General features: G+C 41.1%; 1 protein-coding gene and 1 long non-coding RNA gene across 3 annotated transcripts in view; one reads left to right on the top strand and one right to left on the bottom strand.

The window, feature by feature from the left end:
* Positions 1-23,678, bottom strand: part of LOC138961467 (uncharacterized) — a 394,970-nt gene that overhangs the window by 283,178 nt on the left and 88,114 nt on the right. The gene's annotated exons all lie outside the window — the stretch shown is intronic.
* On the top strand, positions 109-23,143 carry LOC138961452 (AFG1-like ATPase). Of its 2 annotated transcripts, XM_070333101.1 has the most exons (14): positions 109-237; positions 925-1,097; positions 2,619-2,679; positions 3,571-3,672; positions 6,414-6,544; positions 7,138-7,237; positions 8,496-8,554; positions 9,579-9,661; positions 10,392-10,462; positions 10,975-11,075; positions 11,407-11,547; positions 12,980-13,102; positions 17,277-17,297; positions 19,050-23,143. In XM_070333101.1, the coding sequence occupies exons 1-14, from the start codon at positions 141-143 to the stop codon at positions 19,179-19,181; spliced, it is 1,395 nt and encodes a 464-aa protein (XP_070189202.1). In that variant the 5' UTR covers positions 109-140; the 3' UTR covers positions 19,182-23,143. The 2 variants fall into 2 exon arrangements, with proteins under 2 accessions (XP_070189202.1, XP_070189203.1); XM_070333102.1 differs by lacking the exon at positions 17,277-17,297.

Below are 23,678 nucleotides of genomic sequence, written 5' to 3'. Positions count from 1 at the left end.
AAGCTGCTATGCTAAATGTAATGACAAACTTCACAACATCTGAAGGGAACATACTCTGGATGTCACATTTGGGATTATTCCCCCATGGCCAAAGCAAGGGAGGTCACTCGTTAACAATTGACCGGAGTGACCATGAAGAAATGATGAACAGAACCGTCACGATATTTCTGTTCAAAACTGTCAATCGACAGTTAACGAAGCCCTCTGCAAGATGCTACGCTACTCCCCATGCTTCAGGTAGTTTTACTGTGTATGTGTAAGACAAAATAGATGTTCTGTTTTGTCAGTTTCATTGATGTCTGACTCAATCTAATTTTTCGAAACGTGCACTAGTATTTGTAGCAGACGAATAGAACTGACGTAAGCTAACTCGTTGCGTAAGTCCTCTAAATACCAATTGCCTTATGTTTATTGGCCTGTTATTAATATAAAACTGAGATCTGGGAACTTTTGCATTCATTGATCAGATGGTTTTGTGATTTTAGTCAAACTCAAAGGGCATTAGTCCAAAGGCACCCCATGGTCGAGACATAGAAAAGGGTTCCACATCTCCATGGATTTGCATACATGTGACCAGGGACCTCTAATATAGGTCTATTAGTATGATGTGACATATCTGAAAAACTTTATTTATATAATCAAAATCACTTAAATTACCATTAACTGTGTGAAACGAATCTCTTGCAACGTTTGTGTATGGTTAAGTTAGTTTGCATGTGCCTTTTTAGTGTAAAAGAGTAGTTATATATATATACGGACAGACAAGCTATACCTTTCATTTGCTATGTTACCTTATAATAATAGGTACCACGAGGTAGTCAATTTTTTTTCTCCAATATCAGGTTTAAGTCAACAAACTATCTGGTGTTTCTGCTGAAAGATTTTTCCAAGTAAAAGTACTCGATCTTCACCTGTTTTGTATAGGTGCAACAAATAGCACTGAGGAGGGTCCCCTGGGGGTGTACCTGTCCAAGGTACAGAGGCGAGAACTTGAGCGTGACAGCCACCAGCAAAAGGTAGTAGAGAGGCTGCAGAGGCTTCATCATGAGCTGGAGACCTACAACCCTGACCAAAACACGGACACTTGGTTTTCAAAGGTAAGTGTGATATGTGTGTAATTTAAATGTACAGTCCATGCATAAAGCCTGTTAGATACAGAACTTTGCTGGGAGGGCTGGGCCCAGCTAGGTAGATATAAGCAGAATTCTGTGATACAGAGCCCCCAGGCTCTCCCCCTCCCCTCCTCATTAAGAATGCCTAAAATCAGAGCTATAATTATGGACAGAAAATCTAAATTAAGAAGCCAAAATATTGAAAGCTGCATGGGGTGGAAGTCTTGAATTTGTGTGTGTTTTTTTGTGTGGTGGCGGGGTGGGGGGGGGGGGGGGGGGGGGTGGGGGGTCTTTACATTTGGGGGAAGACTGGGGTGGGTGAGCAGACTTTGGTGGTAGCATATTGCCAGACTCTGCTAATTCATCCCAACTTTCCCTGCACAGTAGTCACAGTGTTGTAGGACCGGCAAAATATCTGAACAGATTAGGTTGTTAAGCTGAGGGGTTCCGGAAACAACAATTATAGACTTTATGAAGAGACAATCTAAGAAAACAAGTTTTTGTGACATATTTGTATGACTTTGTATGACATCAAGGCAAAATAGGATCTTTACAACAGGGATATATCTGCTAAGTATTTTGAAGTTAAGCTGTGTTTCATGTAAAAATAAAAAGAAGAAAAAAAAGATGATTTTGAATAAGTTTTACTGTAGTTTTTATTTTACTGAGAAAGCTGACTGCTTATTTTTTTTTCTTATTCCACATTGACTTCCTTAAAGTTAAAGTCCAAAATGCTTTCTCATCGTGACCTTCTCCATTTAAAATCTTGAAGGAACTTAAGTACAATTATACTTTTTTGACTCACATGCGAAGCAAAAGTGAGTCTATGTACTCACCCGAGTCGTCCGTCCTGTATCCTATTTTTTTCTTGTACTTAAGTTTTACTTTGAAAGTTTCTTTAGTTTATGCAAAATTCTACTAAGTCCAAGATTGGCATATTTGTAGCATACTGTGAAAGTATTTCATTGGCATATTTGTAGCACACAAGAAAATTATAAGCTAAGTCCATGATTGGCACATTCGTAGTACATAATAAAGTAACTAAGTCTGTGATTGGCACATTTCTAGCGCGTAAGAAAATAGCTAAGTCCATGATTGGCATATTTCTAGCACATGCAAAGAGCACAAAGTTGTTGGTTAGCACAATTCTGGCCTAGAATAAAATGACAAAGTCCATGATTGGCACATTTCTAGCATAGGATTGAAACCTGTAGCACATTTTGTGGTACAGTATACCACAAATGTACCATTGGTTGTTAATGGCACGTTTGAAGTATACTTTTGGTACATTTTGTACATTTGTAGCATAGGATTAGCACAAAATTGGTATACCAATAATGTGCTAAAAAGCGTAGGGGTATACATGTGTATTAGGTGCATGCAGGCCAATCTTGCTTGGCTTAAAGGTGCAATACTTTTTAGTTTTAGACAAATACTGTGAATCAGTAAATGAGATTGTCACAAACAAATATATTTGGAACATAAGATGCAAATGATTTGTTTCAGACTATCCGTGGCTCTAAACAGATTGTGGCACCAAAGGGGGTGTATCTTCATGGTGGAGTGGGTAAGAAACCAGTTGTCATTTCTAGACATACACAAACATGAATATGCAAAAATATATGCAAATATATGCACAAACACTCATGCACACACACAAACACACACGGACATTATCTTCATTTAATTTTCAGGAAAATGTACTTTTAAATGCATCAAAAAAGAACCTTCGTGAGACTGAGAGAGGACACCTGTTTTTCAGACCATCTCAGGCTCAGTTTACAAAGTATATTAAAATCCATCTTGAACTGTTTGTTGTATAATTTACTTTTGAATATATATTAGTTTAGCATATATATATATATAAACTTCACCTGTAAAAGGTTTTGCGACTTGAAAGTCAATGTGTTTTTTGCTGCTTGACCTGTGTACTATTCTTGGTTTGTTTGTTTGTTTTTGCATAGATTCTCGCTTGCTTTTAGAGAAAAGAGTTAAAAAACAAAGGATTTCTGTGCTCACCGATACAAGAACAGCACAAGACGATACGAATTTTCGCTTATGAATTAGCTTCATCAGGGCAAAAAACACAAAAGGCAACAAAAAACAGACGCAACTACCGGTAATAATAATAATTAACGGATTAATATATTAATCGTTGTTTAGATTTAGAGAAAAGATCAAATATTCGAAACATTTTATATGATACTCAAACACATCTAAAAGCAGATGTAATTTGGTAGCCATTGGTTTGGGGTGGAGGTGACAGTGATGAGGCTGGTGTTTGCCGGGTTGTAAGATTTTAGATGAACGTACGCGCATGTAGGAATGAGAGATTTGACTGAATGTAATTGTTTGTTGTGTCTCCAGGCTGTGGTAAAACCATGCTGATGGATATGTTCTACAACTCATCACACAGGCAGCGCATTTGACTGAATGTAATTGTTTGTTGTGTCTCCAGGCTGTGGTAAAACCATGCTGATGGATATGTTCTACAACTCATCACACAGGCAGCGCAAAAACCGGGTCCATTTTCACAAGTTCATGCTTGATGTTCACAAACGTAAGTATATATATACTAGAGGAATACCCGGCTTCGCCGGGGTGAATCGCGAGACAGATTCATCACAATCACCTTTGCAGGCGAAGTCCTGTCAAACGGGATTGAGAATTTTAGAGCTTATTTCTTAGCCCTATATTATCTGTTGTGGCTTCTCAAATGCCAGAACATACAGACAGACAAAAGCCGCTAGACCCCATCACAAACAGAACTCTACAATCCACAGGTTTTTGCCCACACACACACACACACAAACACACACACAGAGAAGCCGTATATATATATATGTATATCTATATCTATAAATATATAGAGATAGGTGAGAGTGTATTTTTCGCGTGGCTATAAATTGATTCGACCTTTTCACTTTGACAGTAAGAACAACTTACGGGTGCAAGGGAAGCGTTCTGGACAGCGCAGTGACATTCTAAAAATAGTAACTTAGAAACGGGAATTTGGGGTGAACGGCGCGAGACAGAGACAGACAGCGTGGCGGTTCACCACAATCACCTTTGAAGGCGAAGTCCTGTCAAACGGGATTGAGAATTTTAGAGCTTATTTCATAGCCCTATATTATCTGCTGTGGCTTCTCACATGCCAGAACATACAGACAGACAAAAGCCGCTAGACCACATCACAAACAGAACTCTACAATACACAGGTTTTTGCCCACACACACACACAAACACACACACACAGAGAAGCCGTGTATATGCATATCTGTATCTATAAATATATAGAGATAGGTGAGAGTGTATTTTTCGCGTGGCTATAAATTGATTCGACCTTTTCACTTTGACAGTAAGAACAACTTGCGGGTGCAAGGGAAGCGTTGTGGACAGCGCAGTGGACAGCGCAGTGGACAGCGCAGTGACATTCTAAAAATAGTAATAGTAACTTACAAACGGGAAAGCCACACGAAGGAAGGGAGATAAACGCCAAACACTGGAGAAGATAAGGAAGAGTTACTTATAATGGTGAAATGAACACAAAAACCAAAATCAGTTCAGCGCTGCGCGCTGAGAGCACGTGTTGAAATATCTCATCGATGATATTGTGTCCGGGGTGTAGCTGAATACGGTGTCCAAATTTGAAAAAGATCCACCGAGAACTTTGGCGTTGTGATGTGGTGTAGCGGCTATGGTGTGTCGGTATGGGGGCCCGGGTAGCTGAGGTGGAACCAAAATAGCTGAGGTGGAACCAAAATCGGTTCAGCGCTGCGCGCTGAGAGCACGTGTTGAAATATCTCATCGATGAGGTTGTGTCCGGGGTCTCTCTGAATAAGCCCACCAAATTTGAAGCAGATCCATCGAGAACTTTGGCCGTGCATGGCGAATACACAAATACACAGATACACAGACACACACACAGATACACAGTTACACAGACACACACACAGACACAAGTCGTATATATATATAGATATGACCCTCCACCACGAAATGAGTCGCATTTCACCTCGCGCGGTTCTGCGCTAGGCTTGATATAAGTCCGGAGAGTGTATGGTAACAGCGTGAGGGTCACCTTAGTCACAGGCTTATAACTCAAACAGTTTTTGCTCTTTTCTAAAACGGTTTTCACCACTGGATAGAGCATAAAAAACTCTTTAGGAAAATGTAAAAATATGAAAATCATGCAAAGGTGACATGCGACTCATTCCGTGGTGGAGGGTCACATATATGGATTAATTAAAATATCTTGCAGTCAGTCGAAAGCAGAAAAAGAAGAAGATTAATTAATATCAAATAACCAAAGGGGAGTAAGCGCTCTTTTTGCATACGAAATGTGTAATGGAGTAAGTGAGAGTTGTACGGAACCTTTCTCCTGGCACCTGAGAGAATAACAAGCATTGAAATGAACAAGCGACTTCCATCCTTGCTCTAGATTTATAAATTGCCTGTGGTACAGTCATGAGTGCTAAAAATTGCAACTCAGTAGGGTATAGACAATGTAGATTCTCATTCAATGTTACACTTTGCATTTTGGAATGTAATAGTAATTTGGTGTGTATGCATTTTTAATTGTTTAAATTTTTTGTGATTTTCATTGTATTGATTAGATTTTTTTTCTCACCCATTCTAATGTAGTTTTTGGCTCACGTAAGTGTAGCGATCGTAACTTTGTCTGTCTGTGCGTGCGTGCGTGCGTATGTGCGTGCGTGCGTGTGTATGTCTGTGGTAGAAACTCTAACATTTGAAGACGTCACATTACATTGACGTCACATTATGACGTAAGAGGGTTAGACGTCACGCGAAGGAAGTACTGAAAGTCTCGGTCATTATTATTTTGAGCGGGCCGAGACTAGTTGGCAGTCGTGTCCCTGTAAGTAGGCTACATGCAGACAGACAGATCTAGATCTAGTGTCTCGCTTTCTTGCACAGTTTCACCTATGCTCTTTCTGTGTGTGTGTGTGTGTGTGTGTGTGTGTGTGTGTGTGTGTGTGTGTGTGTGTGTGTGTGTGTATGTGTGACGGAGTGATTGAGTTTGTGTTACTGTTTGTCGATTTCTTACGTGAGCCTTGATGGCTTCGCCTCTTGTTATTACAGCCAGAACTTGTGCTAGTTTTATCCAAGATGTCAGGGAAGAGTTTCCCTTCTGTATTCTTTTCCTTTTTTGGGGGGGGGGGGGGGGGGGGGGGGGAGGGATCCCTAACGTTCTAGGGTTGGGATGAGAAAACAGGGTCAGTCGGGGCAGTGGGAACTCTTAGTTTTTGTTTTTATAAGCCTAAACTTACTGTTTTCCAGGAGCCCACGAGCTGAGGAAAGGGCAACCCAAACGCACATCCACCCGAGGCTCACAAGGTTTTGATCCAATTATGCCTGTTGCACAACAGATCAGGGAAGAAACGTGGCTTCTCTGCTTTGACGAATTCCAGGTGACTTGCATGCGCTAGCTGTTTGGGTCTCACGTTTTGTTTTTTGTTGTTGTTTTTTTTGTTTGCTTAACGCCCAGCCGACCACTAAGGGCCATATCAGGGCGGTGCTGCTTTGACATTTAACGTGCGCCACACACAAGACAGAAGTCGCAGCACAGGCTTCATGTCTCACCCAGTCACATTATTCTGACACCGGACCAACCAGTCCTAGCACTAACCCCATAATGCCGGACGCCAGGCGGAGCAGCCACTAGATTGCCAATTTTTAAGTCTTAGGTAGGGTCTCACGGTCATATACATAAGTTTTATTGAACAGAAAAAGGAGCTTTGTAAAGAATCAGTCTACTCTAAATTGTCTTAGTTTAATTGATGTTTTTTTTAAAATTTATTTTTAGTTTATTTATTTTTTGTTAAGTTATAATCTTGAATACAGGTAGAAATAGCAGTCTAGTATTGGTGTTCGAACCACTCAAAACGAATAGTAATTTGCTGAATAGACTTTTGAGTAAATCTTTTGGGAGATTTAATCATCAAAGTAAAATGGAAATATGTCCGTAGAGCAGCTGAATTATTTGTTCTGTTTCTGTTTACAGGTTACAGATATAGCTGATGCTGTGATTTTGAAGAAACTTTTCACATATCTGTTTGAGACTGGAGTAGTGGTCGTGGCAACTTCCAACAGAGCACCAGATGGTATGATGGAAAAGACATTATTTCCTCTTGGTTTAAACAGTTTTATTCAGATAATTACAAATAACAATGCCGCATACAATCAATGACATAAATGGAGCACAACAAGGAAAGCTATATATGAACGTGCTCTTAACAAAAAATTTTTTTTTTAATTTGGCAGACGAAATCAATATATTAAGGTATGTCAAAAGAATAAGGGGATTTTGTAAAGGGGAAAGTAGGATGAAGAAAACAGAAGTGACCGAAATGTACAAATAAAAAAGCAACAAAAGCATAAAGCAGCATGAAATAAACAATAAACAAATTGACACACACACACACACATTCACACACACACACACACATTCACACTCACACACACACATTCACACACACACACACACACACATTCACACTCACACACACAAATTCACACACAAATTCACACTCACACACACACATTCACACGCACACACACACACGCACACACACACACATTCACACTCACACACACACACTCTTATATCATTATTAGGCTTGGTATTATAAACCTAAAAAGAGGCTATACAACTGGTGTGTTAGCTATATAGCGCTCATGTATCATAAAGTCTTAAAGAGAGGGGGGGGGGGGGGGGGGGGGGGAATAAAGCATGCAGACTGTACTGTTCTTTCTTTGTTAATCTATGATTTCATTTAAAAAAAAAATTTTTTTTAACGTTTACCCATAGTCAGACTCAGATATTTTAACCCTTACACGGGGGGGGGGGGGGGGGGGGGGGGGGGGGGGATAAAGCATGCAGACTGTACTGTTCTTTCATTGTTAATCTATGATTTCATTTTAATTTTTTTTAATTTTTAACGTTTACCCATAGTCAGACTCAGATATTTTAACCCTTACACTGGTGCAATTCTGTTACACATATTACATAGCCACTAGTGAATTAACAGAGAGAAAAAATAAAGAAAAACGGTCAAATAGGTTTTCGCATCCATGGGAGGTAATCGGAACCGACCAAACAGACTGAGCCAGTATCGCGACATATGTCGTGACAACCAGGTGACAGTATACGTCAAGTAGCGCGACATATGTCACGACAATCAGCCTAAGGGTTAAGACTTTACAATGACTTTTCTTGATGGATGATTGAAGAAAAAGTAAATGAAGCAACAGGAGCAAAAATACGTAAAGAAAACAGTCTATTGCATTCTGCCTGTGCATAGATTGTGATTAAAGGTGGATGTATAACACTTTTTAGTTTGGATGTATGGTTTATTGCAGATCTTTACAAAAATGGTTTACAGCGAGGGAATTTTGTGCCTTTCATTGGCGTCCTCAAGGTGTTGTATTTTACCTTATACAATATCATCTCCTTTATTTGTATAATAGAGACTTTAAGAAGGGCTACCACATTCATATGGTTGGCATTTTCGTGGTTGCAAAAGACACTCGGCGGGGGAACACCATGTGTCGCTAGTACAGCGGTTAAGAGGACAGAAGAATTTCGTTTCGCTGGTCGCACCGGTTCAGAAGTGTCGATCAGATAATACCAGCTGCCTCACTTCTGCTGAAACGCATCAGATACTCAGGCCACAACTCAACACATCATAAACTTTAACTGCTTCATGCATTTTTCTCCTCCAGGCGGCTTGACCAGCCGACTGAAAAGTTGAGTTGGCCTGATGTTTTGGTCGCCATCTTGAAATTTCTTTCGTCTGCTCAGTCACTCACTTACCCAATTCAAGCCTGCTTTACGGCTTTTTAAACTTGATTTTTAAAAACATTTCAATGATAAATCGCGCCTAAAGATGTCAGAGCATACATCGATTACACAAGGTAGGCATATTTTATGACTATTCGAATATAAAACGCGACCGAAGTCACTTTCGTCAGAATGACCAATTCTACGAATTTCGTTTCTCTTGGCGAAGCGAATTTCTGTTCGTAGAGATCGGAAGTCACGTGTACTCAAAAAGGTGTGACGTTTTACAACCGAAAATGCCAACGAAACGAATGTGGTAGTGCTTATTAATCTCTCTATTGTTTGAAATTGTACTTTAACTGCTGCAAAATCTTTTGATTGCCACTTGGCTAAAATTTCATAGAACTGAACTATCATTTGTAACTTTTTGCAAAAATTCTTTCTGCCAAAGTTCTTTAGATTTAGTCTCTGAGAACGCAGATTGACGTAGGCCTGAAACTTTTTTGATGATTGATTTTAAGAGCTTTGATGATGCGTGTGTGTGTGTGTGTGTGTGTGTGTGTGCGTGTGTGTGTTTGTGTGTGGGTGGGTGGGTGTGAGAGAGAAAGTGAGAGTGATATTGAGAAACAGTTAAAGGATCCTGATTGTTTTTTAAATTTCAGTCATTCTGTGATGTGATACACATGGATTCAGGCCTAGACTACCGGATGCGCTCGCTGCCTTCAAAGGGCAAAGTATACTTTCTGTAAGCGTTGCAATAGATTGTCTCTTTTCTTTTTATAATAAACTATAGGTTTGGTTGTTGTTTTTGTTGGGGGGGGGGGGGGGGTGTTTTAAATGTTCAATTGTTTTAAATTTCATTTACTCATGCATCTGATGTAACATTTGTAATCAAGAAAGTGTTATTTGAATGCTTACTCTTCTACTGCATGTGTTTCATGTAAACGTACTATTCAAGATAAGAATCTTTGAAGGCTTAGGATGTATATATATAGTATTTGGCATTCTTTAATTGCTGATGGAGGTGCATGCATGCCTTTCAAAACTTTAAGAGCATCAACAAAATACAGGGCAAAGAAAACCTAAAAGCTTTGTCAAGATTTATAGCTGTAAGGTAGACAAAATTGATTTGGCTTACCTTGTAATATTCCTGAGTTATTTGCCCAGAAAAGTTTTTGTTTATGTTTATATTGATTGCATTAAACAAAACTACTTTGACCTGTCAAATCTAATAATATTACAGGAACCTTAAACACAGAATGTTTATGAGGATATAGAAAGTTAAAGGGGTATTACAGAGGTTGTTTTTATTCTGAAGGAGTGCATATATATGTAGTTAAAATAAAGAAAAAAACCAAGAATGCCTAAAAAAAAACAAGAAAAAAAAAAGTTGTCTCAGGACCAGCACTGACCTTTTCACTCCAAATATTTTCCCAATCATATATATAACTGTATTCAAACTTACTGTCATACAGGACATCTGAGTGTGATGCGGACGCAGAGATTGAGCAGATTTTGCAAGAATACAGTGAACACCATAAGCAAGGTAAACTTACCTTTAAGAATGAATGAGAACTTCCAGGTATTAATACAGGTGAGACTATAACGACAACTGGCGGACAACAGTGATGATGATGATGATGATGATGATGATGATGATGATGATGATGATGATGATGATGATGATGATGATGATGATGATAATGAGGAGGATGAGGAGTATAGTTGTAGTAATTGGTATGGATGACAGTCACCAATAAAAGTAGGCTAATTATGATCATCATTGCAGAGGTAATTGCTGGGGGGAAAACACTAAAAACATGCTAGGTCACTTGGCTAGAGGTTGATTTGGTTGGATACATGCTTTGTATAATATTGTGATTTAGTGTCGATACAAAGAGCAGGGAGCACTTTTTCATGTGTCCATCTTGTTCCTTTTTGTCTTATAGTTCTTCTTGAGTTTGCCTATTTCTTTTCTTTTATGTTAATTGATAACCAGCTTTCATTTTTATACCACAACAATTAAAATACTAATGGAAAGTTGAATGTTTGGAACAGTGGTAGAGCCCAGGACCTTGAGAATACTTGGACGCTCCCTGGAACTTCCCAGGACCTGTGGAACAGTTCTTGACACCACTTTCGATGCAATGTGCCGAAAAGTAAGTGTGTGCATGTGTGTGCGCATGCATGTGTTCATGTCCATGTCTGTGTGTGCATGCATGTTTGTGTGTGTGTGTGTGTGTGTGTGTGTGTGTGTGTGTGTGTGTGTGTTACAGTGCACATGAGTGTGTACATGTATATTATGTGACGTACAACTGTGTATGATTTTCTTCCTCTTTCATAAAAGGATTCAGCGAGTGCAAATAAGACATCTTGTTTTCTTTTTGCACGCTGTAGGAACAATACAGGTATTTATTTGGACTATATTGTAATTTTATTTTAAATGTCATATTGCATACACTTTGCTACAGCGTTATTTTCTTCCCACAGGCATTGGGAGCTGTGGACTACCTTGAGATCAGTAAGCACTTTGATGTGGTCCTGCTACGCGACATACCGGCCATGGACCTGAGAAAACGCACAGAGGCCCGGCGCTTCATCACACTTATTGACACTCTGTACGACGGCAAGGTAGGTTGGGGTTGTAATGTACGTCTGCCACTTGATATACATGTATCATGTTATTTGTCTGCCCCTTGTATGTACTGTATTGTATTACTTACCGGCACGGTTGGCCTAGTGGTAAGGCGTCCGCCCCGTGATCGGGAGGTCGTGGGTTCGAACCCCGGCCGGGTCATACCTAAGACTTTAAAATTGGCAATCTAGTGGCTGCTCCGCCTGGCGTCTGGCATTATGGGGTTAGTGCTAGGACTGGTTGGTCCGGTGTCAGAATAATGTGACTGGGTGAGACACGAAGCCTGTGCTGCGACTTCTGTCTTGTGTGTGGCGCACGTTATATGTCAAAGCAGCACCGCCCTGATATGGCCCTTCGTGATCGGCTGGGCGTTAAGCAAACAAACAAACAAACAAACAATTGTATTACTTGTCTGTCATGCACTTGTATCAGCTGCACATTTTCTATTGGCTTAGAGATGTAGCAAGAAGTGTTAAGCTGGCAAATCCATCCAAGTGATTGTGGCAGCAGTTACTGTGAGCTCTGATGGGTTTATATTTAGAAGTACATGTATTGGGCTTGCATATGAAGCTGCTGCTGCTCAAAATACACTTCAAAACTCACTTTTTGCTGTAATATGCTTAATTTATGATTGCATTGTATTTTGTTTTATCTCAATTTATCAGTGGCAATAGTTTACCACATTATGTTACTGGATGAATACCCGCTTCGCCGGGTACGGCTGCGCCGGGAAAAAGTCGAGCCGAATACCCGGCGCACCGCATGAAGGAAGGGAGATAAACGCGCAAAACACTGGAGAAGAGTAGCTAAAAATAGTATAACGGGAATATGGATTGAGCGTTGTCGACAGTGACCTTCTAAAAATAGAAACGGGAATATGGATTGACGCCACACGAAGGAAGGGAGGTAAACGCTGAAAACACTGGAGAAGATAAGGAAGAGTTACTGGAAATGGATCCAGAAAAAAACCAAAATCAGTTCAGCGCTGCGCGCTGAGAGCACGTGTTGAAATATATCATCGATGAGGTTGTGTCCGGGATGTAACTGAATATGGCCTCCAAATTTGAAAAAGATCGATCGAGAACTTTGGCTTGGCATCGCGGACACACACACAGACAGACACAAGTTGTATATATATATAGAAGGAGGGCTGCGTTGAACTCTTGCAGAGTTATTTCTGAACATCAGTCACTAGCATTTCACATTGAATGTGTTACGGGGGAAAAGATAGGATGCATTTATAGTAATACTATTCAAGTTACAGCATGACAGATAGAACAGTCAGTGTTTAGTTAGTATGCTTACACATGCATGATGATGTATTCTACTAAAATGTAGACACGCACATGCAATTACAAATATAGTACTGTTTAAAGAATTTGTACGTATTAAACTGAACTACATTGTATTATTATTATTATTCTGAAGGTGAAGATCATCTGCTCTGCTGATGCGCGTCCGGCTGGCCTGTTTGTAGTCGATGCAAAGGCTGTGAACATTTTCAACGAGGATGCCAACAGGGCGCTTATGGATGACCTGGGTATACATGCTGTAAGTTATTACATTTCAACTTGGATTTGTGGTTTTTTGTGTGTTAAAGTTCACTCTCAAATCAATCAGTTCTGCTTTTGAAGAGATACTTTGTCGTCTGTCATATGAGCGTTGATGCGTTGAGCTGTCGTTATGCGCCATACATGGCCCAGCTCATCCGGCTTCAGCGTGTTTTTATATCGGAGTGATCCTTCTCCTAGACTGGTGGCTTTACAGGGCTGTCGAGTCCAGTCTACCCGGCTATTTGGCCATAGCTGGCTGGTTTGTTTATCTGAGGTGACCTTCCCCAGGGCTAGAACTTAAAATGCGGCTCTTGTTCGCATGATGCTCCCGTCATTGGACACCTGGGGTATTTCTTGAGTGTAACAGTGCCACCTGTTACCCTGCCCCCTCCTGTTGGAAGCACCGCCAGTTGGTCCGCGACTGCTTATTCGTCCTGGCAAGCCTGGCTTATTTCGCAGCTAACCTCCATATCTGAAGGCCATCACACTATCCGCCACCTGTGAACGCGCCTGGTTGGGGGTGGTCGCCCCTACTGTCCCAGAACGATAACAGAGGAGAGCGTTTTTTGTCTGTGGAAATTAAGTCATTCCAGGTATTCTTCAGTGTTGCTGAATGTTGGTTGAAATGCTGCCGTATGGTTGAACTAGCAAACAGACGATAGTGTTGTCTGGGATGACATGTAATGGTAAAGTAATATGGAAAAGATGGACACAAGATACTACAAGAAAGTATGTGTACCTAATGCAAAGCATTGGAGAAAAAAAAGAATCTCAGTGGACTGCAAGGCACAGATTTGTTCAGTTCCTAAAGCGAAAAGTATGCCTGTGAGTTTAATCAGGCATTTAATTTGCCTCTTACCGTACTTTCCGGGTGACAAGGCGCTTCGTTATCTAAGACGCACCCCCTTCTTTTTAAAAAAAATTGTAATTCAGTCACCCATTGGACGCAGGGGGCCGATAGGGCGCACCAAAATGACCCAGTTTTTGCCATGAGAGGTGGTTCCCCTGTCATATCTGAGAGAGGAAACACTTCCTGCACCGGGGTCAGTGACCGGTCAGTGACCGACTTTAACTGAGTGAAAATATGTGTGCTCTGTGTGTGCGGCCAGATCAAAGGCATTGTGATAGCTGGGTGGCCTTGTTAAAAGACACGACCTTCTTCCCAGGGGTCAATGACCCAGTTTTTGCCATGAGAGGTGGTTCCCCTGTCATATCTGAGAGAGGAAACACTTCCTGCATCGGGGTCAGTGACCGGTCAGTGACCGAGTTTAACAGAGTGGAAATCTGTGTGTGCGGCCAGATAAAAGGCAGGGCAGTACCTAGTAGCTGAAACATGCATTATCACAAGTTGTTTGACTGGTACTCAAGCGGTCTCTTTTTTTTTCGTATTTCATACACGGATTAGGTGCTTCGTTATACAAGACGCAGGGGTCGAACTCGAGGAAAAAAGTCGCGCCTTATGACCCGGAAAGTACGGTACCTAAGATTCAACCAAATGTAGACTCAAGCAATCATACTGAGCTCTGATGAGCATATTTTTAAATGAAAAAGGCGTCATATTGACCTGTACACTCCATGATCGCTTGAGTCCACCCATGGCATCTCACGGCTGTTCACTAGTGGCTCGTTATCTGCTATCTTAGCAGCAGGCACACCCCTCCTATTATAGCTGCCAGCCCTCTCCCGATAAGCTGCAAGGTATCACCTACACCTCAGCCACCATCCCGGCTCCTTCTTATTTCCTGCTTGTGTGTGTGAAGCGCTGTGTGTGTGTACACTAATTGGTGTGTTTCAATTCACCATTACTCTGGAATGGGAGTTAAGGTTGCGTTCTTGAACTGGAATTTTGTCTGTGCATGGTTGTAGCTTGAAATGAAAGTGAAATAGTGGCTACTCTGGCCTTAAGACTTTTCTTTTCTCTAAATAATCCTAGGACTACATTGCCCCGCTACACCTCCCCCCCCCCTCCTCACCCATCTCACCCGCAAGCCTAAATCAGATCAGTTGTAAATACTGTAGCCATGTACATAATTATTGTTTGAAATTTTCTTTTCTTTTTCATGCTTACTTTTGAGTGCCGTGTCTTTGTTTGTGTTGTTGCCTTGTCATCTTCATGCAATTTATGCGTACGTGTATATGAGTATGCTTGAGTTGTTAATGCGAAAGAGTGTGTATGAGTGCGCCTTGAGGTGAGATATGTGCGCGTTATAAATTCTCGTATTATTATTACTCTGCCTTGGGTTTTATTTCTAGAAGGACATAAACAGTTGTTGCATCTCTCTTTCTGATAGTGATACTTAATAATAATAATAATGCAAACTTTTATAGCGCTATTCTAGAAAATTGTCTACTCTTAGCGCTTTACAATACATACATCGACCAAGCATACTATACACGCACAGGCAAAAAACCCCGACCAAACAACACAGTCAATCAGCAATCAAAGACGGAGCTCGAACCCATACTGCCTGCTAGGCGTGGCCTCGTTCTCACTTCAGTAAAACCTCCCACTAACGACCTTGAACATGTCCAGAAAAATCGGTCGTAAAAAGGAGGGGTCTTTATTGGGAGTTTGGGAGGTATAATTTGTTTTGCAGGGGAGGCAACTGTTTGGCAGTTCTGTTTTTCTTGTGTTCGTTATCCGATTTTTGTTCCCATTTGATGTGCATATGGATTAGCATGATGACATGTGCATACACCAGCGCATAGACAGGCAGACATCACACACGCACGGCCTCATAGGTAAAACTCGGTCATTGACCCCGGGTAAGAAGGTCAGAGTTAAACTGGGACAGGAAGAGTTTCCTCTCCGATATCATAGAAAGCCAGTGTCTGTAAACTGGGTCAAGCAGCTGGTCTTAGCTGGAAAGTATGGGTCATTGACCCGAGGTCTCAGTTGGTGAGCACAGCATTTCATTATTGAGTTGTCCTTCAAACTGCGCCTACCCAACCCCTCCCACCCCCCTTTCTCTCCCCCCCCTCCCCCTCCTACTTTGAGGGCAGTCCTTCAATTGTGACAGCAATAGGTGAGAAGAGGAGAGCTGTAGGCCACTGGACTTGCAAACTACCACGCCTGACTCTTGAAGAGTGACTAATCGTGTGCGTGTTCTGCGTGTGCTTGGTAATTACGAACTTTGACACTCACTGGTAAAAAGGTCAAAGTTGTTATTAACCATTATGTTGGCAGGTCGGCGGTCGTCTGGGTGGCCGAGTGGTAACGCACTTGCGCTCGGAAGCGAGAGGTTGCGAGTTCGACCCTGGGTCAGGGCGTTAGCAATTTTCTCCCCCCTTTCCTAACCTAGGTGGTGGGTTCAAGTGCTAGTCTTTCGGATGAGACGAAAAACCGAGGTCCCTTCGTGTACACTACATTGGGGTGTGCACGTTAAAGATCCCACGATTGACAAAAGGGTCTTTCCTGGCAAAATTGTATAGGCATAGATAAAAATGTCCACCAAAATACCCGTGTGACTTGGAATAATAGGCCGTGAAAAGTAGGATATGCGCCGAAATGGCTGCGATCTGCTGGCCGATGTGAATGCGTGATGTATTGTGTAAAAAAAAATTCCATCTCACACGGCATAAATAAATCCCAGCGCCTTGAATATGTGCGCGATATAAATTGCATAAAACTAAAAAATAAAACTAAAAATAAATCCTTGCGCTTAGAACTGTACCCACAGAATACGCGCGATATAAGCCTCATATTGATTGATTGAAAAAGGAGGGCGTCGTTCTTGGGAGGTTAGTTACAGTGTGAAAGGCCATCCGTGCCGAGACATTCAAAAGGAGGGGGTCGTTCTTGGGAGAGGTCGTTACTTGACGTTCCACTGTAGTACTCTTAGTGCAGTTTTGTACATTTCTGCGATGTGTGCTGTGCTAAATGTTATCCTGTGTCGAAACGGGAGTTTCATAAAATTTGCCTTCAAACTTTGGATTTTAACGCGTGAAGGACAGTTCTATCCAACAGATGTGATATCGCGGCGACTCTGCGTCATGTGCTTTATCAGTTTTCTGGATGGTAAAAAGTGCTTGTTCCCGGCATTTGTTTGTGTCACTTCCCACGATTCCTGGGTGTGTGCGAATGAACTGTGTCCGGTCGAGCACTGTGTGTGTGTGTGTGTGTGTGTGTGTGTGTACACATTGGAGTATTCTTTGACTTCCCGTAATTACAGGGTAACGGAACTCAGCTTTCGGTGAGTGTTTTATACCAGATGTCTCACGTGCAACATATTCACGTGACACTGTAATATACTTATATAGCGTTATCAGTCATTCTTCAATCCTCTCTCTCTTTCTCTCACTCCCTCTCTCTCTCTCTCTCTATTCTTTCTCTCTCTCGCTCTCCGAGTCTCTAGTTCTCTTTCTCATTCACTCACACTCACACACACACACACACACACACACACACACACACACACACACACACACACACACACACACACACACACACACTCACACACACACACACACACATACTGACAGGAATATGTGCTCGCACACAGAGCACACACAAACACACACACACACCAATGACTGACTGTTGGAGAACATCTAATTTTGTTTGTTTCACTCTTTGGTTGTGTTTTTAATATGTTTGTTTATGTTGTGCTTGACTTGTCCATTTGATTTGAACGTTTGCTATCCACATCATGCCATAAATTTGTTTCTCTCTTCTTTTCACCCGTTCGGTAACTCGGTTTTTAACTTGTTTCTGTGCACGCCTTGCGGATTCGTTTTCTTCCTTTCGAAATTTGTTGAAGTGCTTTGTTGTTATTGTCGGTATGCATGCTATGTTGTGTCTTTGTATGCCTCCGATACATTGCATTCGCGCTCAGCCAGTAACGTTTCTAGGTGGGCCTGATCTGCTAACAGGCGAGCACAGATAAACAACACTCCTCAATCTACCCACCGCGGGTTAGGGGGAAGAATTTACCCGATGCTCCCCAGCATGTCGTAAGAGGCGACTAACGGATTCTGTTTCTCTTTTTACCCTTGTTAAGTGTTTCTTGTATAGAATATAGTCAATTTTTGTAAAGATTTTAGTCAAGCAGTATGTAAGAAATGTTAAGTCCTTTGTACTGGAAACTTGCATTCTCCCAGTAAGGTCATATATTGTACTACGTTGCAAGCCCCTGGAGCAAATTTTTGATTAGTGCTTTTGTGAACAAGAAACAATTGACAAGTGGCTCTATCCCATCTCCCCCCTTTCCCCGTCGCGATATAACCTTTGTGTAACCTTGAACGGTTGAAAACGACGTTAAACACCAAATAAAGAAAGAAAGAAAGATAACCTTCGTGGTTGAAAACGACGTTAAACACCAAATAAAGAAAGAAACTCACGAAGTTTGGGGTAGTGCCACTGCTAACAGCGGAGATCACTGTCTGGTAGCAGAGATACCCCCCGCTGGCTATTTTTACCATGCCGCTTTGCGGGCTAAAGCACAACAAGCGCGGAACAGCCGTGATCTCTGTTTGTTTGGCTCACATACTGTTTTGAAGGGGCACTGCATGAACTCTTCCACACCCAATACAAAGCATGACAGAGCTTTTTCTGAACATCGTCTATTGGATTTCTGTAGGTTACATTTACCATTCCATCTATTCTCTTGGCATAATGTTCCTTAACTAACCAAACTCCCCAAACATAACTTACAAAGATCTTATCTTGCGACACGGCATGCACGAGAGTCATGCTGCCAGCAATCATTTCTGTAGATAAGATTTGTATTCTGTTGTATATACTCAAAACCAATTAATCTATCTCCCAAATAGTACAGTGGAACCCCCCTTTTAAGTCCTCCAAAAATCTGAGAAAATCAGGTCTTAAAAAGGAGGGAGTCTTTAAACAGGGGTAAATTTACAGAGGTTATTAAGAACAAGTCTAAGAAAACAAGGTCTTAAAAGGGGGGTCCCACTGTACTGACAAAGAGTATCTTCTATGGCAGGCATCAGAGAATCAGCCAGCCAGCATCTTCACGGGGGAGGAGGAGTTGTTCGCTTTCGACAGAACCATCTCACGCATGAAGGAGATGCAGACGCAGGAGTACTGGGATGCGGAGCGAGAAGAGGCGTCTTGATGATTATTCTTGCTAGACATTTAGACTTAATCTACAGTGAACATGGCTTTAGATCATATTTAAGGCTTGATTTGTGTGTGTGTTGGGGGGGGGGGGGTGGCGTTTGTGGTTGTCGGCATTTTTTACAAGTGTAAATTTAACTTCTCGTGTAAACGATTGTCATTTATTATTACGGATTCGTTCAGGTGTTTACATGGGATACATGTATTAGCATTCTCCATGATTAAACATGATAATGACTGATTTCAACATGAAGCTGCATAGCTGCATTCTGTGCAGAATGGGAATTTTTTGTTGGATTAATTTTGTAAGTCAGAAGCCTATGTCAATCTGCTCAATTTATTTCACTAGCAAACTGAACAGATTTGCAACAAAGCTGTTGAATGTTGGAACGTGTCCAAAATGAGGGGATGTTCTTATTCCATTTTTAAAACCTGGGAAAATCTGTTGCGATGAACATGATCCTGTACGTAGGAAGGATGGTACCTTGAAAGTTGGAATGAAGAAGCTCTGTTCTGCCCTGTCATTCAATCAATCAATGAGGCTTATATCGCGCATATTCCGTGGGTACAGTTCTAGGCGCTCTGCAGTGATGCCGTGTGAGATGAAATTTTATACGGCCATTTCGGCGCATATTTACCTTTCACGGCCTATTATTCCAAGTCACACGGGTATAGGTAGACAATTATTAACTGTGCCTAAGCAATTTTGCCAGGAAAGACCCTTTTGTCAATCGTGGGATCTTTAACGTGCACACCCAATGTAGTGTACACGGGGGGGAGTTCGGACACCGAAGAGAGTCTGCACACAAAGTTGACTCTGAATAAATTTCCGCCGAACCTGGGATCGAACTCACGCTGATAGCGGCCAACTGAATACAAATCCAGCGCGCTACCAACTGAGCTATATCCCCGCAGTGGTAAGACGTCGGCCTCCTAATCGGAAGGTTGTGAGTTTGAATCCCGGCCGCGGCTGTCTGGTGGGTTAAGGTGGAGATTTTTCTGATCTCTCAGGTCAACTTATGTGCAGACCTGCTAGTGCCTTATCCCCCTTCGTGTGTACACGCAAGCACAAGACCAAGTGCGCACGGAAAAGATCCTGTAATCCATGTCAGAGTTGGTGGGTTAAAGAAACACGAAAATACCAAGCATGCATATTCCGAAAGCGGCGTATGGCTGCCTAAATGGCGGGGTAAAAACGGTCATACACGTAAAAAACCCACTCGTTAAAAAAAAACCGAGTGTACGTGGGAGTTTCAGCCTATGAACACAGAAGAAGAAGAAGAAGTCATCCAAAAATCATTCTCATATATATTCTGTTACTCCCAAAGAAGATATTGATTTATTTCTTAGTTGTCAAGCTGTGAACTGCCAACATATTTTTATGTTGTTAGAATTAAATTCTTCATTCAAAACCATCCCTGTTAATTTTTTTTATGGATTTTGTGTATTTAGAAGGATCATTTAACTGGTGCTTTTTAAAGTAAACCCGATGTAACATTTAAGTTTGTGTGTGTGTGTTTGTGCGTGTGTCTGTGTGTGTGTGTGTGTGCTTCTGTGTATGTGTGTCAGTGTGTGTCTGTTGAATTACATTTTGTTGTTGTTGTTGTCTATTTTGGAGTGTGATGGTAATATTAATTGGTTAGATTGCTTTGAAAAGAGTATTTAGCATATCAGTGCACTTTTAGCAATGATTAGAAGCACATGCAGTGACCAGCGAAGAAACCTTGATGATTTATTGAATTGAAAAATCATCTGCAATTACATAATCTTGGTGATAATAGTTATTATATTAAAACTGCAACAGGAATGTGTTGATTTTTTTTGGTGATGGTTACTTTTTACATTTAGTCAAGTTTTGACTAAATGTTTTAACATAGAGGGGGAATCGAGACGAGGGTCGTGGTGTATATGTGTCTGTCTGTCTGTGTGTGTGTGTGTAGAGCGATTCAGAGTAAACTACTGGACCGATCTTTATGAAATTTTACATGAGAGTTCCTGGGTATGATATCCCCAGGCATATTTTTTATTGTTTCGATAAATGTCTGATGACGTCATATCCGGCTTTTTGTAAAAGTTGAGGCGGCACTGTCACACCCTCATTTTTCAATCAAATTGATTGACATTTGTGTAAAGCAATCTTCGACGAAGGCCGGACTTCGGTATTGCATTTCAACTTGGTGGCTTAAAAATTAATTGATGACTTTGGTCATTAAAAATCTGAAAATTGTAATAATTTTTTTTTTAATATAAAACGATCCAAATTTACGTTCATCTTATTCTACATCATTTCCTGATTCCAAAAACATATAAATATGTTATATCTGGATTAAAAACAATTTCTGAAAATTAAAAATATAAAAATTATGATCAAAATTAAATTTCCGAAATCGATTTAAAAACAATTTCATCTTATTCCTTGTCGGTTCCTGATTCCAAAAACATATAGATATGATATGTTTGGATTAAAAACACGCTCAGAAAGTTAAAACGAAGAGAGTTACAGAAAAGCGTGCTATGCAGCACAGCGCAACCACTACCGCGCTAAACAGGCTCGTCAGTTTCACTCCGTAATGCACCAGCGGCGGACTACGGTCATTGTGAAAAAATGCAGTGCGTTCAGTTTCATTCTGTGAGTTCCACAGCTTGACTAAATGTAGTAATTTCGCCTTGCGCGACTTGTTTTTAATTGAAAACGGATTTACTCACTGACAGCACTGTGTAAAATATATTTATGATCAATTTTGAGTGATTTACTTTTATAGCGTATTTGATATATTGTTTATGCAGAAAAATGTCACATGGAGGATTTAATACAGTATATAAAATACATTCAAAAAGGAAAGAAATACCTGCTGAATAACAATTAACTAACATCATTGACATTGTATTCAATGGTTACAAAATCATGTTATGTTTATACTGTAGTTTTAATATATTTATGGACATACCTTCATTCCTCTGTAAACCATCTTGTAAATCGCCACAGATCTGCCCAAGGGTTTACATACAGTGAGAGCTCTCCACATAAACTTATGCCAAAAGTCTAATCAGACCGCTTACTAAATTAAAGATTCTTTTTGTTGCATCAACTTTGTTGATTGATGTAGGTGATATAAGGTGATTTAGCAAAATTGTGACCCTCCACCACGAAATGAGTCGCATGTCACCTCGCGCGGTTCTGCGCTAGGCTTAATATAAGTCCGGGGAGTGTATGGTAACAGTGGGAGGGTCACCTTAATCACAGGCTTATAACACAAGCTCTTTTCTAAAACGGTTTTCACAACTGGATAGAGCATAAAAAACTCTTTAGGAAAATGTGAAAATATGAAAATCATGCAAAGGTGACATGGGACTCATTTCGTGGTGGAGGGTCACAATTATACTTTATCAAAAAAGTCTTGCTTTGCAAAGAAAGCAGCTAGCTATACTGCAGATTTTTTGTTGGTACAGTGGAACCCCCTTTTTAGAATTTTTGAAACCTTCAAAAATCTGGGAAAATCAGATCTTAAAAAGATGGGAGTGTTGAAATTGAGGTGAAGTCACACAGGTTAATTGTGAATAGAACATCTGAAAATTCAAGGGGGAAGTCTTACATTTTGGGGTGTTAAAAAAAAGGGGGGGGGGTGTCCACTTTATGTGTCATTTTTAAATCATAATGATACTCCTACCCCATGTATATAAGGGCCTGGACAGATCTGCAGGGGTGTGCATGATTCTTTATGTGGGAAGGATTGAGGTACCAGTAGTATATCCCGCAGTGGGGCACTGCGGTTATGAAATTAAAGGCCCTCCTGTTTTTGGAACCGCAGGAGCTTTCTAGTTTGCTGTTAGGTAGATTTTTGGTTCCTCTTTCCTGTCATGCTCTCTTTTTCTTCATGAATTCTTTTCTTTTTTCTGCCTTCTTGCTCATTCACCTGTATTTTTTCCAAAAATCTCTTCTCTTGCCGCTTGTCTCGCGATTCATTTTCTTCTTTTTTTTTTTCATTACTTTATTGTCCCATCGCTGGGAAATTCGGGTCGCTTCCTCCCAGTGGAAAGCTAGCAGCAACGGAGTCGCGCTACCCAGGTGTCTGCGTGTTTAGGTGTATTCAGCCACCTGCACTTATGGCAGAATGACCAAGGTCTTTTACGTGCCATTGTGATGACACGGGGGTGGGACATGGCTTCCGTCTCTGGGTCTGCACATAAAGTTGACCCGTGTCCGTCCCGGCCCGAATTCGAACCTGCGACCTCTCGATCACAAGTCCAGTGCTCTACCATCTGAGCTACCGGGCCCCCTTGGTATAGTTTAATCTGTTAGTGTTCTGATGTAAGTCCAGCAGTAGATAGGTTAAGCCTATTTTAACATACTGGAAACTGGTAATCTTCCAGTAGGTATTAATTTAGTTTTACTAAAGCCTGCTGGGACACAAGTAATGGGTTAGTGCATTTGTAAACAGGAATCGCTTGACAAGTGGCCCCCTTCATCCCCCCCTTCCTCGTCCTGATATGGCTC

This window comes from Littorina saxatilis, linkage group LG3, assembly GCF_037325665.1.
Source record: "Littorina saxatilis isolate snail1 linkage group LG3, US_GU_Lsax_2.0, whole genome shotgun sequence".
NCBI classification, from domain to species: domain Eukaryota; kingdom Metazoa; phylum Mollusca; class Gastropoda; order Littorinimorpha; family Littorinidae; genus Littorina; species Littorina saxatilis.
The sequence above is the reverse complement of the archived record's forward strand: the minus strand, read 5'-3'. Positions and strand labels throughout refer to the sequence as shown.

Bases quoted from the DNA above. Each gene is read 5' to 3' on its own strand.
- LOC138961452 (XM_070333101.1), top strand. From the start codon at position 141: ATGATGAACAGAACCGTCACGATATTTCTGTTCAAAACTGTCAATCGA. The intron at 3,673-6,413 runs GTAAGTATATAT...ACTGTTTTCCAG, and splicing joins CATGCTTGATGTTCACAAAC to GAGCCCACGAGCTGAGGAAA. The intron at 8,555-9,578 runs GTGTTGTATTTT...TTTAAATTTCAG, and splicing joins CTTTCATTGGCGTCCTCAAG to TCATTCTGTGATGTGATACA.